The following is a 19,674-nucleotide window of genomic DNA, read 5'->3' on the forward strand; positions in this document are numbered from 1 at the left end:
TTCAAAAACCGCCTCCGGTTCGAATTTTCAATCGGAAATAATCAAAGGGATTTCCACATAAAGGGATATTCCTTTTTGGGCTATCGAGTCGAACTACAATTGGCCCGATTCCCAAAGCCAGGGATATGTAGGCCACTCAAGTTTCGAGGATCGGTCATATTCCTATAATTATCCCGGGACATCCCGAGATAGTTTAAAGAAATTCTTTACCTTTATAGTCCTCATAGAGTCAGAACTAGAAACGGCCTGAATTCTCATGTAACCTGAGATATGTAGAAAGCCCAAAAACCGGGGTCCAGTCATACTTTCAAAATTTTGCGCAAAGAAAGCTGTAATTTTCTATTTATTTGGTAAAATTAGGTTTGTCAAAATTCGTAGCTCAAGGATGGCCTTTCCATCCTCGAACTCCGAAGGGGCAATTGTTAACACTTAATTTTCACCTCATAAGATGTGTATTTTAATTTACAAAATTCCAAAGTCCAAGACGGAGTAAGGGTGCACCGTTAAAAATCAAAATTTTAAAAATCCCGAGAAAATTGCAAAAATTGACATTTAATTATTATTTCATAGAAAATTGAAAATTACAAGAAAATTACGAGTTATTACTTTCACAAATTTTATTTAAAAAGAAAAAAAATGTATCCCGGTCCGTTTAACTCGAAAAAATTATTAATTAAGACGACGTATGAATTACGGCTCATTTTGACCGCATTTTCATATTTTTAAATATTGCCCGGAACTATGTCTATATTGGGCTCGTATTAAAGCTTGTATTTTAAAACTATGTATTATAAATCTTGTTTTTGTCAAAGTTATTTTTGCGAAGGATTTTTGGACGAATACGTTTTATTTTTAAGAGTATGTATTTTATTTTAAAAAATGGGTATAATGTTTTAAAGAGTGGCTCATTTAGCATTTTTTTAAAATATGAGGGGGGATTTATTTTTAAAAAAAGGGGGGGGGGGTTGGGGGGGTGGAGTTTATTAAAATAACTCCCCCCCCCCCCCCCCCCCCAAATTTTTCATTCTCTCCCCAACCCTTCCCCTTTCAGGAGGCTAGGTTACGCCTTTAATGGCAGCATTTTACGGCCAGATTTGAGAGGGCTTTTGTGCCCTATTACGAGCTCTCATAGTTCCTAGGTTCAATTTCGTATAAATATTAGTTGTTGGCCTCAAATTTGAGTCGTTTTGGGATATTATTCGGGTTTTTCTCATGTATATGGTTGCCATGGGCGGGGCCTCGAGCCCTTACCCAACTTGTGCGCTATATACACTCAATGAGAGGACCTAGGGTAATTTCCAATAAAATTCTTTGATTTAAGTACCCTTTTTGGGGATTCTATCTTGTTTGTACAATTTGGTACAATTGTACGGTTGGAATAGGACAAAATGCGTCATATAATTGGCCAGGTATACTATCCTAGTATTTTCTGATTTTATTTGGATTTTAAGGTTCAATTAGTTTGCATTTTTTTTTGTTCTATTCGATTATTGATAGAATTTGGTGGATAAGGCATGATTTAGTACGATTTGTTTTGTCTTTTACTGAATTTGAATTTGAATTTGTTTGGATAAGGTTTTGGAATTGGGGGGAAATTCGGTTAAGGGGGAACCTAGAGCCTTCCATTTTTGATCCTTAACATCCTTTTGTGCTACAAATAGAAGGGTTTTGTGACATTTTTAAGGGGGAGTTTTGAGAGAATTTAAGAGGATTTTTAGAAACCTAAATTCTAAGAATCCAAGTTTTCCTACTATAAAAACATTACTACTATAGAAATACTAGAAGATATATAGATATACTATAAAGAATACTAAAAAAAATTACACTACATTATACTAAAAAAAAAAAACCAAAAAAGAAAAAGAAAAGAGCAAGGGCTGTTTTCAAAGGTCGAGTGTTAGTGTTGAAGCATAGTGATCCAATCCCTCCATTTTGATCTTTAGGTTGCCCCACAAAAAGGTAATATCTCTATTCTATCCTATTTCATTTCTGTTCTAGCTTATTTACATGTATTGATGTGTTTGTGGTTGTTTTAAAATTATCTTGGTTACTGTTTTATAGAACTATTAAGATTACCTTGTTATGATGACAATATAATGAAGTTTCAAAAGATTTTGTGGATTATTAGGTATTAAGGTTAAGGCTGGCTTAAAATGAAGTAAATTTATTTGTTTGATCATTAGTTACTGTTACATTGGCTTATTTGAGGGTTTTGAGGCACATTTTTACATTTTTGAGTTGTTTTACTATTGTTTAAGAATTTGTGCTCTTTTGGTCTTGTGTTGATTTTTTTTAAGTTAAAAATAGATCATTAATCCAAGGTATAATGATCCTTAGACAAAAGTATAGGTATTAAGTTTGATTTATGGTTGGTTGTCAAATGTTCTTTGCCTAAAACAGTTTTGGAAACCTGATAAGTTGAATCTGTGTTCTTGTCTTTATTGTTAATAAGCTAAAACCTAGTCTAAATGATGATGTAAATACCTTTTGAAATGGTTAAATAACTTTCAAATCAGAACTGGTTAAAAATGGAACTTGAGTCTATGATCTTTCTTTGGGTTAGCCTATTTTTGCACATTTTTGGAGTCTTAGAAGAATGTCATATGTTTTGATCCTGTATGGTCCTTATGGATTGATTCTGAGCTAAAGATAACTTTAAAAACGGAAATGTGTTGTTTGTTTCTGTATATTCTTCACATATATTTGGACTAGAAGGTATTTGAATCTTTGTTTGCTTGTTTTATCTGTGTTGGACTTGTTCTCCTACCCTTTAAAGATTGAATCTTTTCAAAATTTGCAAAAAAATAGCTTTCAAAAGATCAACTAGCTGTAAAATCTTGTGAACCTTTAAAACCTAAACCTCTGATTTTCTCTTTTTGACTAAATGACTGTTAAAGCTATAATAAAAAAGGACTTATGTTCTTTTGTGACTATTTTGCTTCACTTGTATACATTTTGTCATCTTTGAATCTTGCTAAGCCTTACAAAAGTAGAGAATGAATCTCTTAACTTGCTTTGTAGATTCTGAAATTGCTAAGTGTGGCTGGAAGCCTCTAAAACTAAGAATTTGTTTAAAAAATAGGAACTTGATGGATTTATAGCTTGTCATGTTGGTTTTAGAATAGGTTGAGTCCTGTTTGGTCTTGTGTGTGTGTTTAACCACTTGTTTTAGGAACTGTTATAGGAAGCAAATAATAGGGAATGGGAGAATTTATTTTCTTTGTTTAAAACTGCGAACCAGAGGCCTAGGCTAGTGTCTTTGGGAGCTTTCAAGCTTATTTGTTGTCTAGGCTGCTGTGTAGTATGCTCTGTGAGCTTCCTTTGATTAGGCAGGCTTTAAATGTCCCTTGACTACCAGATTATTAGAAGTTAATCATACAAGGAAAGCTAAAATTGAACCTCAAAGGGAGTCTGAAACTAAATCTAGTGGTAGCATAGGACTTTCTTTCCCTTCCTTTCTATGTGTTTGATTTTTTAAACTTGTTTTCTTTGTCCCCTGCTTACTGTTTGAACTATTCTATGCTTTGACAAACTAAGACTAAACTAAAAAAGGTTAGCATGTACTTTCTTTGTTTATCATATGGGCACTTGGCCATTTATGTGCATTATCCTTAGTTGTGTGCTTACTATAGACTGTCTATGTGCTATTTGCTTGTATGATTCCCACCCTTGCTTGCTTTATTTGAACCAAGACATGTCTGATGGGATGTGTTGAACTTAGGACAGTGTCATGAACCTATCCTAGTCATGGTTTAGGCCCTTTTGGGATCTGTAATTGCTTCCATATGAGTTTTCCTATTATTTGTGACTTGCTATAGCCATAGTTAACTCATGCTTACACCTAGGATAGTTTTCATGTTCCCTCCTACTTTATTGTGGACTTGTAAATCCTGCCTTGATTCCTCTTTATGTCCTAATAGGAGCCTGTTTGATCCTATAGTTGTATTGAACCTGTTTGTTTAAGTTCTGAGAATAAGACTAAGTACAAACTATTAGGCCTTGTTAATGTCTTCTATGAGACTATTCATATGCTATGCTAATTCTTGTGCTTAGTTGAGACTTTTGTGACCTATGATTGAACCTAAACTAGAGTTTGAGAACCTGGGGAGTATTTGTAAACATGTGACCTATGTTGCTTGATACCTGGACCTGTTGAGTTAAAATTAACTTAGAAAATAGCCTTAGACCTTTAACTTGCTTCCGTGACATCTTGTTTTATACAAAAAAAAAATGGAATTGAAATGGTTCCTACCACTGGTTTAACCTGTTAACTATCTAAGTGAACCTTCAAAACCTGTTGAGTGTAACTTGAAAAAATTTGAAAACTGAAAAGCATAGTGAGACTAAACTGGTTTTGTCTCACTTTTGCCTGAATCTGCCCTCTGCTAGTCATAGTCCTAGGTGATAATTCACTTCTATGTCATTGTCCTGCATTAAAGATTGTTTTAAACTTGGATCCTGCATAACTTGTTTGGTTTAAAATTGCTTGGTTTTTCTTCCTATGCTAGTTGAATTACTCTATGACATTCATGTTTTGAGTCTGTTGTTCATTAGTCTTGAAACTGTTTGTTATAGATAGCTTTAGTTGTTTGTTTAGCCTTAATTATTAGCTAAATATCTAAGTTTGGGAATTATGGGATTTGCTGGGTAAAATTGAAATTTCCTGTGTGATCTAAGTTGGTATTGGAGGATTATATGTGTTGGGTATATGGTGTATATTGAGGTGTATAGAGGGTATGCCTTTCATGGGTTTTGCTCTCTATCTTAGTAAGTATATCAGTGGTATACTATACCATGTACACTATGTATACCACAGCTTGACACTTAGAAAATTGGAGAAGAGATAGCTTGGGCTTGTTATTCGTAAGTGGGCCTATTATTCGTATTTTAAAACTTGGGCCATCATTATTTATTTAGGTTTTGTCTCAACAATTCATTATCATATGGGCTTGGCCCAAATCTGATGTAATTCATTTTTTGGCATTGTAATAATTATTATTGCTCTTTAATTTTGTACTTAGTTTAATTTGTGAACGTATACTAATATCATGTATACCCATTTGCATCCTTGTCCACCCAAACCCGTTGGTGGGCCCCAACGAGGCCCACTAACTTTCCTAGATCGAGTCGACCTCAACCATGGATGGACTAAGCATTTGGAGCATAACTTGGAGCGGATAAATTTTATATGCATTTATTCTGTTGGGCTTGGTAGGCCCAACTCCATATCTCTTATTATTTATTTGGCAAAAATTGATGAAATGTGTTTATTGGAACCCTCAATTGATTGCCACGTAATTAGAGTCGCTAAAACTTGATTTATATAAACCTTGCAAACTAATTTTGGAAATCGCTGTAGCTTGTATAATTTCTTCTCAAAAAATTAAGATCTTTTCGATAACTTGGGTGAAAATCGATTGATTTTATAAAATTGGAGGACTGATTTGGACATTTTAAAGCCTGTGGACTACTATTAGTTACCTGATGGACTGACTACGAACATATTTGAGAATTTATGGGATTGTTTGACTATTTTAATAACTTGGACTATCTTAAACTAAGAAATGGCTAAAAAATCTAAAAAAATGTAAATATACAATTGACAAACGGACAATAATAGTATGCCTTAAACTATTTTCTACACTTAAATAAAAACCCTTTAAAAAACTTAAACTAAAAACTCTTTTTCTAAACTCGGGTGGGCTTACGTAGTGTTCTACTTAGGTTAACGCCTTCGGGTTTTAACCTAGGTGTTCTGGTCCGAAATGTTGGGCAAATTTTTACCACTTTTATTTCTTGAAAGTGTTGTATTTTGCATTAATGACTAACCTTTTTATTGCGGGAATCTAAAACAAAAGCTATTTTTATAAAAATAATAATTTATATTAACAAGGCATACTATTAGAACCCGTAGGTCAACCGTATTTTACGGATCCTTAATACCGGGGTGCCTAACACCTTCCCCGGGGGATCACCAGAATCCTTACCAATACTTTGGTTAGATTATGTTTCTTTTTAAATTTAGTCGTTTTAAATGAACCCTTTTCGAATTAGTTTTCCTAATTTCCTAAAAATTAGGTGGCGACTCTAAACAATATCCATTTAGAGCACCATTACGTAGAGGTATATTTTTCCTTTTTCCCGGTACGATTGACAACCGTACTTCCCCAAGACACTTTTCTTTTTAAATGAAGCAAGTGCAAATGTGAATCGCAAAAAATATCGACTCACTACAGGACATACCATTTCTCGGCTATAAAACGGACAAATCTATCTGCAATGGGTTCCCTAATAGCTCAGTCTTTCCTAGGAGCAGTTCCTACCATTATCCCACATCCCTTGTCTTTATTGCTCTAGAAGTTGCCAAAGATTTCTAGTCCACCTTCTTAGGGTGAAAAAAAAAGTGGCTCACTCGACTGAAAGAAGCGGGATCAGAGTAGTCTTTTTTCCAATAGGCTCTATTGCAAGAGTTCCTGACCTGAAAGGACACCAGCAACCCCGTTTGTCTTCAGCGCAAGAGCACTCGATCAATGAAAAATTCGAGATTCTAGAGTCTAGAGAAGAACAAACAAAAAGAAAAGAGAAAAAAGATAAAGGCAAAAATGATTGTTCGGTGCATCGTTATGTATAGTGGAATTGTATTAAATAAAGAGTATGTTATTATCATTAATATTATTACAGGACAACTCATGATATTCCTATGATCTATTATGCGCCTCTGCATCTAGCAATGAGCAAAAATCTCACTGACGAGCCTAAATGACAAGCAAACACTCGATCGTGATCAAAGCAAGGAGGAAACGACTTTTTTTTTTTTCTTTCAAAATTCCCGAGAAAATGAAATGAAATTCTTTTCGTAGGGCAAGAAAATTGCCTAATGAGATGGATGTTTGTTGTCCCAACCATTCTTTTAGTCCCAAGCCCTCTAAACAAAGGGCGGACTTAGAACAAATTTTTTCACACACCAAATTGTGAGAAAGAAGTAGAGGAGGACAACTAATCTGATTATTGACTGAGAATCCCTCTCACAGCAGCACCAAAGTGCCGTGTAGATAGGAACTACTAGATATCTTGTTCCTATTTTCTCTGTTATCTTGAATCATTGATGTATTTTAAATTATTGTTAAGATGTGCTATACATATTTTAAATTTTTAGATTAGAGAGAATATAGGATTTGTATCAATCCCTTTACAGCAACTCTCATACATATTGGACATATAAATAAAGTCTTCCTCTCGTCAGAAAAGTTAACCGAGAGTCTGCAAACTTGACTCTTCTTCCATCTTTCGTATTCTTACTTCTTTACACTGTTATCTAGAATCAAAAATTTTGATTGATTATCCACATACATACACCAGGCCAAATTACAACATAATCTCATTTGTCTACCTTTTGCTTTGTAGACCCAAATCGTTTTCCTTCAACATTTTGGGACGGTAGTTGGATTTTATCACACAATAAAATTGAGAAAGAGAGAGACGTGAATTTTGGGTGGCAAAATGGGTAAAAAATATGGTTATCCGCCCGATCCAATTCATTTAAAATAGGTCCAATATGAGTCAACCCATATTATTCACTTAATATATGGGTAACTTATTCTTTTTTTTTTTTTTTTTTTTTTTGCGCGGATTGCCCTTCATTTGGGGTGGTCTTTAATTTTTGCCCTTCAAATTGGTGGTCTTTAAGTTTTTCCCTTTGCCTAATACCTCGAGGTTGTGGGTTCGAATCCCAACTCAGTAAAATAAAAAAAATCGCAAATTCTGCCTTAAGGCAGAATTTTGCAACTCTGTCCATGCAAGGCAGAATTTGGGCCTTAAGGTAGAATTCTGCCTTAAGGCCCAAACATGGGTAGAATTTACAAAACCCTGCCTTGCGAATTTTTTTAAAATTTTTAACTGAGCGGGGTTCGAACCCGAAATTAAGAGATTTTTAGTGAAGAGCAAAAGTTAAAGACCACCAATTTGAGGGGCAAAAATTAAAGACCACCCCCAGCGAAGGGCAATCCTGCAAATTGCCCTAACTTAATGGGTAAAATGGATAAAACCCACAACATATAATATGTGTTCGGTATGCCGATTTTCTCATGTTTGGTTTGTTTAAAAATTTTGAAAAATATTTTCTTTAGAAAAAACAGTTCCTTAAAATGAGAAAAATGACTTCCCTAATGAAATTAGGAATGTAAATTCTTTTGAACTTACCTTTTCTTATTATTCCACCTAGACAAATCTAAATGGACAAACTGTAAAGAAGGAAGTGAAGCAAAATAGCTATTAAATGATGACTTTGGTTACTAGAGACATCAACATATTGTTTTAGCTCGGTGGAAACAAAATTCTTTTCCTCGTAGGAATTGAGTTCAAGCTTTCCCCAGCCCCTTCTCATCCTTCCCGAACGCAAAGATACAACTCTCTGTTGTACTGCGCTCTCCAAGTGTGCTTGTTCCCTATGGACGGTAGTTGGAGTCGGCGGCTCTCCCAAGGTTCCCTCATTTGAGATCTCTGGGGAGGAGGATCAAGTTGGCCCTTACGAACAGCTTGATGCACTATCTCCCTTCAACTCCTTACTCAAGTTCCCAGTGAAGACGAAACAAGATTTCAGTGATTCCGTCTTCTATTAATCCTTTATTAAAATTTAATTCCAACAAATAAAATAAAAAATTCTTGAGTAGTCTACTTCCCTCTAAATGATAAATCCCTAAATCAAAAGAAAAGAAGGGGGTGTCCTAGTCTTTTTTATTTTTACGAAATGCGAGCTGCCAAAACAAGTCTCACAGTTGACATTTCACCAACCACCACACACCCTAACAACACCACCCCACTACCACCCAACACCCCCCCCCAACCACACCCACCACCACCCAACTCCCGACCTCTCCATTTTTTTTTAAAAGTTTCTAATTTTTTTTTTTGGTTTTCTACACTACCCACCCCCACCACATTTTTTAAGTTATTTTTTTTGTTTTTTATACCTCCTACCCCACACAACCCAACCCATCACCCTCTATAAAAAATAAATTTTTTTAAAAGTTTTTATTTTGGTTTTCTACCACACCCCATCACCCTAAAAAAACACTTTTTCCAAAAGAGTTTTTGAAGTTTTTTTGTTTTTAGAAAGTTTGGTGTGTGTTTGTGCGGGGGGGGGGGGACTTGGTGGGTATTTTTCGAAATATGTTTTCTTGGATGTCATGACATTGGAAAGTTCCTAAGTTCTATTCTTCCCGCAAATGCTGAGGTGCAACTATGTGTTAGGGATTGGATTTGTGGACAAGAATATTTAATCTTCTCCATATTAGCTACATGAAGCCAGCGTCTTTGAAGTAGCTTTGGATAATATGGATAATATCCTGATATCCATATTATCCGTTGGGTAACCCATTTTTTATCGGTATTAAATATGGGCAGGTCAGGTAACTGATCCATTTTTTGTTAACCAGTTTTCAACCCAGCCCATATCCGACTCGACCCGCCCGTTTGCCACCCCTAGACGTGGTAAAGAAAAGATAGAAAATATAGAAGACTGAGAGGAATTAGTTCCGATATTGAGGGTGTTTGGATTGACTTTTTAAAAGTAGCTTATCAGCTAACAGTTATAAGTTAGAAATACCCAACTTTTGGCTTATTTTTGTACGTTTTTTGCTTAAAAGTAAGTGCTTAAAAAACTTTCTTTTGCGCAGATTGCCCTTCATTTGGGTTGGTCTTTAATTTTTGCCCTTCAAATTGGTGGTCTTTAAGTTTTGCCCGTCGCCTAATTTCCCAAGGTTGTGGGTTCGAACCCCAGCTCAGTAAAAAAAAATTGCAAGGCAGAATTCTACCCACGCAAATTCTGCCTTAAGGCCCAAACATGGGCAGAATTTGCAAAACTCTGCCTTGCTAAATTTTTTAAAATTTTTGACTGAGCGGCGGTTTGAACCCGAAACCAAGGAATTTTTAGCGAAAGGCAAAAGTTAAAGACCACCAATTTGAGTGGCAAAAATTAAAGACCACCCAGCGAAGGACAATCTTGCAAATTGCCCCTTAAAACACTTTTTATCTTTCTCAAACACCACAAAAAATAGAAAAGAGCTTAAAAGGCAATAAGCACTTAAAATAAACCAATCCAAGCCTAAAATCAAGGACCTATTTTCTTTAAGTTCGTATGTTTTGATAAGTCTTGTTATATTAGATAATTATGTGAAAGTGTATTGTTAAAAAGATAACTAAGGGTCCTATTTCGTCATATGGTATAAAATTCTCTTTAAAAACCAATCCTATTGTTGGGCAAAAAAGGGTCAAAATAGTGTGATCCCACGGCTCAAAATACAATTCAAACCCAAACATAAAATAAAATTTGGAAATCAAGAATTATTTAAATTAGAAAGAACATACGCTAATAATTTTGGAGATGTAGTTTAATTTTCACATTTATTTGAAACCAAAACAAAAATGAAGTTGAACCAACGTGCATCGGGTTATGACTCGTTATTTGATCAATCTAGATCCAATTCATCAACAAACTTTATGTAGATTGGATCACGGACTCATTTATCAATTTGAACCGTTTTGATTAGCTCAAGTTTGACACAATCTGTTCATTTGCCATCTCTAGTTTGGAATACCAGAAGATCAAACCAAAGAAAAAGAACATAAACTAAAAAAACCCTAGACTATGAATATTTAGGAGCATCTGTATAGACTTTTCCCATCTTAAAAGTTTTGGATATGAGACAGACGTAGATGTCCCATTGACCTATTATACTACAAAACTCAGCTATCAACTGTCAATGAACATGAAAGAAACTGTGATTATTTGGAGTTTACAAGTGTTATTGTTCTTTTTAACAAACATACATTCGAAAAAGCGCCGAGGATCTATCGGAAACAGCCTCTCTACCCGGCAAAGGTAGAGGTAAGGTCTGCGTACATCCTACCCTCCCCAGATCTCACTTGTGGGATTACACTGGGTATGCTGTTGCTGTTTACATTGGAACAAGAAAAGGTACAATGATGCTTCTACAGCCATTCCTGCTGTAGATCAACTTTCATGTTCAGACCTTTAATGACCCAATCACCTATACACATTTATAACTGACTGAAACAAAAAAAGAAGGAAAATGTTATGCACAAAGATGTTACAAATAACAATTACAGATACAAAGAGGATTTTCCCTCAAAAGAGTCAGTAGTCCTATATGTGCCTGAAAGATCATCTCGGTCCTGACAACTCATCCGGTCGGATATTTGAAATAGAGTCGGCTATTATCCAATCAGCATGGGGGTGGTGGTGGGCATGGTTAAAATCTTGTCGGAACATCTCTTCCTTTTGCCATTCCTCCCACCTCTCAGCAAGGCCATCACCTTCAAGCATTCTTACAACTTCTGACATCTTTGGACGTTCCGTAGGCGTACTCTGCGTGCAGAGTAGAGCTACCTGAATTAGCTGTTCCACCTCTTCTTCATTGTAATTACCTTGAAGATCTGCATCAACTAATGTTTCATATTTCTTGTCCTTCAGCAGTCCCTTCACCTGAATATCCAGTGGAATGTTACAAGTCAACTACGGCCGTGCATGCAACCATTTATTTCACACGAGTGCCATCTCTAAGAACATATTCACTAGTAAGATCTGAAGGGAGACTAATCAGTGGATGAGGCTCAAACACAGCCAAGCGTTTCTGAATGCCACTAATGACTTTGCTGTCTACTACTGCTCATGTTGCAATTACGGTTTTTGTATCCATCAGATACAGAAGAAGAAGTTTGGAAAAGCTTTTTTTTTTTTTTTAATAGTCACTTCCTAACAGTTTGACCATCTCTTTTTCCTTCTCCAGGATGTCCCGCATAAGACTGCCTTTCTCAAGGATCCTCCTGAATGGGTACCTCTCCCGAAGTATAATAATTACTATATCTACACATCCCCACCCCCAATACAAACATGACCGAAGTGCATTAATATAGCAGTTGCAGAGATAGCTTGGCTTAAGTAATGAAAATGAAAAAAAGAAGTATATTTTTCTAATCTTCAGAGAGCATCAGAAGTGAAAAGTAGAGATGCACATTTTCTAGACTAATGACAAATTGAGGGAACGAATTTGGCAACCTAAACTGTTGAAGAACCTGCAAGAATAAGATGATGAAAGTAATCCACTCTAAATCATAATCTACATGCTCATGCAATTTTAGCAATGACTTGTTAAATCCTCTTGAAACATCTAAAACTTTTTAAAAAAGAATTACTCACAGTGAACTGCAATGAAGGTTACTTTCACAACATAAAACCACAACTAATAATAAGCAACAATGTAGGTCTTGAAACTAACTATTTCTTCAGGATGAGCACGGCAGTATTCAACAACTAACAAACACTACAGTAGAAAAAGACATGAAGCGTTTTGACTTATAAAAGAGAAGAGAGAGTTGACTTGACCTTTCTATAAATCCAAATTGTTGATTGATAGCAGAAGCAAAAACAACTAAAGTATATCGGACAGTATAAATGCTTACCCAATCTAGCAACATGACATCATCATCATTGGCAAGTCGAGCAAGATCAAAAGCCCTCTGCCCAGTTATGAGCTCTAGAAGCATAACCCCATAGCCAAACACATCAGTTTTCTCAGAAGATTTACCAGTGGATAAATACTCAGGTGCAATATGCCCAATTGTACCACATACAGCAGTGGTTACATGAGTGTCCTTGTAGTCCATGAGTTTAGCTAACCCAAAATCCCCAACAACTGCTTCAAACTCCTCATCCAATAAGATATTTGCCGCTTTGACATCACGATGAATAATTTTAGGATCACAATGATCATGCAAGTAAGCAAGGCCTCTTGCAGATCCAAGTGCAATACGCTTCCTTTTTGGCCAGTCAAGTGGGGGCTCTGATTCAGCCCTCTCTACAAGAATGTTAACTATCCCATGAGAATAGATTCAAGCTATTAAGCAAACTGGAAACAGGTTCCTATTTCAGCTTGAGTAAGTTATAAAAAGAAAAGCTGATCTTTCCGGGTCAATATAACTGATAACTCTAAATCATAAAAGGCCAAAGTCATGAGGCATTACTTCTCCAGCTTCATAAAATAATAAGAATATTTATTCTCTTTTTTAGACATTTAATTCTTTGTTAACTTCCTGATTTGATCATGAAATTACATCTTAATCAGAACTGAAATCTCTAATATTCAGCAAGATATCAAGGATATCACCACTTGTGAAATTGGTCGATAGAACACGAGCAAAATCGTAGACAACATCGACATCTTATTAAATATGCATACCAATCGTGAGAACTCATAAAAACTCAATATCAAATAGTATAATGAAATTGATGTGAAGTTTCCACCACAATGGCTTACACTTCTGCAGTAACTGGTTCAAATCTGTTACAAATTTTTGAAAGAAAAGTTATAGACTAAAGGCTTATCATTAACATTGGCTATTAGCTTTTTCTTTGTTTAATCCATTTAGCCGACTAAAGGTGAACAAAAGCTAGAGGCAAGCACATGAAAATTTAAAAAAGAGATACCTCTTAAACGTGATGCAACACTTCCATTCTCCATGTAAGGATAAACAAGCACCCGCTCAGTGGGTGTCATACAAAAGCCCCGTAAACGCAGTAGATTTCGGTGTACAGCCATGCTGATCATTTCTACTTCTGTCTGAAATTGTAACTCACCACCTTGAGTACGTTCCTCTTTTAGTCTTTTCACTGCAACTAAAGACCCGTCAGCTAACCGGCCCTTATAAACCTTACCAAATCCACCTCTACCGAGTATATTTCTGTTGCTAAAATTATCTGATGCAACTTGTAGTTCACGCAAGGAAAACCTCTTGAGTTGTCCTAGATGCACTTCTGGATCCTCCTCAGCTGCAAAAGTAGTTATAATAAGTGAGAACACATCAAGTTGAAAGTACGATTAACTCGGATTCAATTTGAGTGTCCGAACCAGGAACATCAAAGAAGTGGTCTTGTGGTTTCCTTCGACGCCACCAAGCAAGAAAAATTGCAGGAGCTGCAAATAGAAGAGCAGCGCCTGCAGCAACTCCTCCAGCGATGGCTCCAGTTGCGCTATTGCCCACTGAAAAGATGATTGAGTTTACGTAAGCTGATTTAACTTTTTTATTGTATGGCCTAAATTTAAATATACAAGCAATTCTAAAAAAATATATTATACTTTTGGCCTATATTGCTCGAACTCTTCAAAAATGTCAATTTGTGCATGTCAGATCCTCCAAAAGTAGTGCATTTTTCAAGGATCCGACACGGATGCGGCCACATTTTTGGAGAGTCCGATCAACATAGCTTTTGATACACTATCACTCAAACTTCAGAGTTTACAGTAAATCTAATTTCCATCAAAGGAAAAAAAAAAGCTGCAGATAATATCTCCGAGTTTATTTGAAAAATTGGAAAAGGGAAAACGGAGAGGTAGCTGTAGGTGTTGACCTTATTGACTATATGCATCTGCACCTAAGCATAAACATTGATATTTTCTGTACTGTCTTTATTTAGTTTGGGCCATTTTCTGGTTGTTACCATTGACAGTAGATAGCCGACTTAAGTGTAGAAGTAGCGGGTAAGGCCCATTGTATAAATACACTAGACCTCTTCTAGAATAATCGAGGAAAACATTTTCATGCATTTTTCCATTTTGTCTCTGTACAGAACTCTCTCTCCATCCCTGGAAGTATAATGAAATTTGTCGGTTTTCTGCTCTAATCTCCTTGTTGACACTAGCACAATTTTTTTTTTTTTTGATGACATGGGAACCCGCAGCCGCTACCCTTCGGGTGCGCACAGGGTAAACCCAGCTCCTGTGTAATAGCTCGCAAACCACACAGGAGAGATAACCCGCACTAGGCAAGCCCCGTGCGACGAGCTCGACCCAGAAGGCAAATCCCTGCTGTTGTAGGCACAGTAGCACAATTTCATAACAGTATAAACACAAGTTATTTCAACAAACCTGAAGAAGAAGATGATGGTGTAGGAGGAAGAGGAGGAGGTGGAGCAGCTGGAGGAACTTCCAACTGATTATTAGCAAAACTGAAATATAGGTACTCAATCGTTAGATATTCACATTGTAACTTCAGGAACAGAAAGGAAGAACAAACTTGTGCTTCTAACACACCTTATAGGAGTAAAAAGTGAAAAGGAACCGTTGACTGGAACTGCTCCTGTCAAATGATTGTTTGAGAGATCACTGCATTGCAAGGCAATGACAATTAGTAACTCAGAATAACAAGACAACAGACAGCACTTGATAAATAAGGGAACAACTTTATACTTACAGTACTTGAAGTGCACCAATGGTGGTTAGAGACATAGGAATACCTCCACTCAAACTGTTATTATTGAGCCTCCTTCAATTCGGCAAAGAAAAAAAAAAGGATAAGAAAAAAGAAGGTTGATCAAGAGTAAGCGAAGATAGGAAAAGAAAGCCATCAAAGCGAATACAGGTCTAGAGCTCATTAATCAGTAGATGTGCTACATGTAGACAGTACATTGACTAATCAAGACAAATACATATAGAACTAGATGATCCTACAAGATTAATTTCAATATGCTAGAAAAAATTGTTGACATTGTTTCCAGCTTGAGAATCACGTTCATACATACAGTATTTAGCAATCATCTAAGTCCACAGGCCTTTTTGCTAATAAGATGAGAAAGTATCTCAGAATTGTCTTTTTCAGTTAAGCTGCACAGCTATAAGTCTACATCGAGAGAGAGACCCGCAACCACAATTTATTTAATAGATAACAATTTAAGAATTTAATTTTTTTTCCAGGTTGATTCAGATTATTCTAACGTTTTATTACTTGTTTATTTTTGTCTGTCGTACAAAAAAAAAGACCAGTGCAATCACCTGGTCTTCACTCAGCAACCATTCGATATTTGGGAAACAAGAAGGTTTGCCAGGCATATCAACCAACTTTCCACTACAGAGCAAAGACAGAATATATCATACAGATATTATTCCCCATTGACCTCTCAAACTACAAATGTTTGTTCGGCTGACAGGAGTAGCGATTTTCATTACGCTTCCACACATCAATGTAAACATAATTAATAGAAAAGTTACAGAATTCTCCCCTAGATATACATCATACAGCTTTGCTTAGAGAATTAGAATCTACAACCCCATTAGCACACATTAACATAGAAGCTGCTCATTTTCTAATTGAACTAATCTTCAGAAATATAAGCTAAACATCTGAAACATTGAAAAAAGAAAATAAAACCAAAATAACCAAACCGAAAAAAGAACAAAAGGAAAACAAAACACGAAAGGAAAAAGAATGTCTAACTCGTACAGGAAGCGTAGTTTCTGAAGCTTGCCCAATGAGGCAGGGATTGGACCAATTAAGTTATTCAGGTAAAGATCCAAGCTAACCAACTCTGTCAAGTTTCCCAGTTCATTTGGAATTCTTCCGCTTATGTTATTACTATAAAGTTCCCTGAAATTAAAAAAGAGGATATCATTAGCAAGTTGTTCCCAGAATTTGCAGATCATGCAGCTTAAGATGAGATATGCCAACTACCCTGTGCATAATGTTGCACATTTGAAGTGTAAAATTACTTCCACAAGCTACACTCTTAGGTAGACAAGAAAAAGAGAACAAATGTACTAAAGGCAATAGGCAATGTATATGACCGTGGACTTGTAACTATGGAAGTTTCCCACCCAAACAGAGATTATCGTGATTTTAGTACACATTTTCAGAACTTGGCAAGCAAGGAATCAAGCAATAGAAAACAACACCTGGATTGAGTGACAAGGTAGAGATCTCTGGATTTTCCTTAAAGGCAGTTTATAATTCTGTAATTTAATAATTGGTTCTATTTGATTAGATTAAGCTTTCATTATCAATCTCCGTGAAATAAGTTCTTCACACCATTAATCGCTTCTTCAAAAAAAAAAAAAAGAAGAAGAAGAAAAAAGACTTGAGGGAACAAGGAGCCAAGTTAACATGCTTTATGTTTAGAAGATTCTACCACCATAAAAAACATCAACATCATTATAATGGAAGCAGGATAGGTTATTTGCACCCGCTTCCACTGGAGGACTGGTCCAAAAGGGGAGCAATGACAACATTAAGTAGGGCAGCAGAATGAGCAAATCAAATATCTGTTAACATCCCATCCTAGGGCACTCAAACAGTAGAAACTTTTCTGCAGAAACAGCTATATACAAGCTCATTTTACATTTATCTTATAAATATTGATTAACACAATTACAAGGAAAACTAACTGAATTTCAAGAAAGCATGATCTGGAGCAAGTCAAAGAACAGACACTAACATCCTTGAGACATATTGATCCAATTAACTTACAAGTACTGCAATTTCTGGAGTTGGCCAAGCTGTGGTACCAGTTGACCTGATAGATCTGCATTTCCTAGATCACTGTATAAAAAATGCAGTCAAAATTCACAAATGAAACCACAATATGAAAGGACCAAAAGAAAAAGGATTTTGTGTAGCTTACACTCTAGTCACACTATTTTCATTGTTGCATGTCACATGGAACCAAGTACAAGGATTAACAAGGGTTGGATCCCAACTCTGTAGAACACTATTAGGATCAGCCAAATTTGTCTTCAGAGCATTCAAGGCATCACCTGTCTTACATAAAAGATGATACATCAGTGATCAGCTCATTACACATTAAAAACCACCAATTTCGCAATATTAACTGCAGCATAACTCATTATTTTCCAATCCAATTACCACCAATATGGTGGGGGGAGGGGGTGGAGCCATTTTCAGGGTCTACTTTAAGGAGCCGTTTCGCCATGAGAATTATTCACTTTTTTCCGGAATAATTTTCTACTTTATTTCAAATCCAAATCCAACTTGGAGTTGGATTCCAAATTTGGAGAAGTGCTCCAAACTGTTTTCCAACTCTATCTTCATACATTCCAAATAAAGTGTTCTCCTCTCCCCTTCGCAAAAAGTATAACCAAAAACAACTTTATCTTCAACTCCAACTCCATAAATTCCAAATAAAGTGAAAAATATTGGAATATATGGCCAAACGCCTACTAAGTTTTGTGCTAAAATTGTCTCCTGCTAGAGCAGGATGAATCCATAAGAGTGTGTAATTTCTATACAGTGACCGTGCAAAAGTTTTACACCATCAATTACTAAAAAAAACTATTCTATAAGACTCAATTAGTAACCTGGAAAAGCTGGTAACAACCTGCTAAGTATAACTTAATCCTTCATATAATAATCTCAGACTTGATCAATAAGCTGCAGTTCAAGTATTTACACAAACAGGATCCCATAAACCACCCAATTAAACAGTCAACTTGATTCAGCTTAAAAAAAAAAAAAAACAAATTTGAGGAAAGTTAACATCTTTGTAACTCCACATATTTTCACCAATCTTGAAAAAACAAAAACACAAAAAGAAACAAACCTTCAGTGTTACCAGCAACATGTGACAAGTTCAAAAGCAACCCAATTAAGCAAAGAAATACCCAGATCACCAACACCGACTGATCCATAATTACTAAAAATCAAGATTCCTCATTCAAACTATTCAGCTTTAAAAAAAAAAAAAACCAGTGACACCCATATTCAAAAGTCAAACCCCACAAATCAAGAACCCCAAAAAAAGAAAAAGTGAGGTCAATGAAGTTAGTGAGAGTAAAATGGAAGCAAAGGGTAAACTTAAAGATTCAAGCAAAGGATTTTTTTTTTTTTTTTTGTTTCAATTTCCCTGAAAATTGAGAAGGGAAATGGAAGAAGAGAGACAGAGAGGAAAGTTGGCAAAAATGGTTTTTTTTTTTTAATTTTTTTGTTTGTTTATGAATTTATTAAATTCAACGAGGAATGGTGTAGGTGTAGAGCAGTTGTTGAAGAGGAAGAGAGTTTAGTCAAAGCTTTCCTCGGCCTTTTCACTGTTTTGGTATATCCTATATTGGAAACATAGAGCCCGTTTGGCTTAGCTTATAAGTTCTTGCAAGCTGTTTTTTTTTTTTTTTTTTTTTTGAGTGTTTGGTACAACTTATAAGCTATTTTTGTGTTTAAAATAGCTTTTAAAAAAAGTTGGCCGTTTGGCTTAAAAAAAAAAGTAAAAGTATAAAATTTCTTTTTTTTTAAACTCATCCAAACAGGCTCATACAAAATTGCAGGTTGGATTATTCAACTACTGCTACTTGTATCATCACTAGTAAATATAAAATATATTTCTTTGACAATTATATATAAAAAATTAATAGTTAATGAAAGATAAAGGAAAATTATAAAGGTATCATAGATAATTGGAATAATTACAAAATTCCTACATTTAATTTAAAACAATTGTTCCTACCAAAGGAAATGCAATTTTACAACGTAAATGATGAAAAATAAAACTTAACATCTAATAAGCATGAAGTTGTAGTTTTATTGAGGATGAAAGAAAGTAAACATGGAGAACAAAAGAAGGAATAAAAACATAGCATGTATTTGTTAGCTTCGAATCTCTCCTTAGGAGTATGTGCTTGATACAAAAATAACTAAAATTAAAATTTCAAAAAAGTTACAACTACAAAGACAAAATAAAGAAATCTAAGAATAATAATGAAATTACCTGCCGATTACTAAACGAAAGGGAAAAACGTAAAGACATATTATAAAAATAGTACTACTCCAGTAGTAACTAAAATTACGATTTTATTATCATCGATAAAAACATAGCATTTT

At 35.4% G+C, this 19,674-nt stretch overlaps 1 protein-coding gene across 3 annotated transcripts; it reads right to left on the reverse strand.

Moving 5' to 3' along the window:
- Positions 1–10,755: 10,755 nt before the first annotated feature.
- Positions 10,756–18,886, reverse strand: LOC132050073 (BRASSINOSTEROID INSENSITIVE 1-associated receptor kinase 1-like). Of its 3 annotated transcripts, none has more exons than XM_059441116.1 (11): positions 18,404–18,885; positions 17,468–17,600; positions 17,314–17,385; positions 16,294–16,437; positions 15,268–15,339; positions 15,108–15,179; positions 14,943–15,022; positions 13,926–14,057; positions 13,505–13,846; positions 12,481–12,875; positions 10,756–11,503 (listed from the first exon to the last, which is right to left on the reverse strand). In XM_059441116.1, exons 1-11 carry the CDS (start codon positions 18,489–18,491, stop codon positions 11,183–11,185), a joined length of 1,851 nt encoding a protein of 616 aa, XP_059297099.1. In that variant the 5' UTR covers positions 18,492–18,885; the 3' UTR covers positions 10,756–11,182. The 3 variants fall into 3 exon arrangements, with proteins under 3 accessions (XP_059297099.1, XP_059297100.1, XP_059297101.1); XM_059441117.1 differs by having other exon boundaries at positions 17,468–17,604; XM_059441118.1 differs by lacking the exon at positions 17,314–17,385 and having other exon boundaries at positions 18,404–18,886.
- Positions 18,887–19,674: the final 788 nt, after the last annotated feature.

This window comes from Lycium ferocissimum, chromosome 3 (genome assembly GCF_029784015.1).
Source record: "Lycium ferocissimum isolate CSIRO_LF1 chromosome 3, AGI_CSIRO_Lferr_CH_V1, whole genome shotgun sequence".
NCBI lineage: Eukaryota > Viridiplantae > Streptophyta > Magnoliopsida > Solanales > Solanaceae > Lycium > Lycium ferocissimum.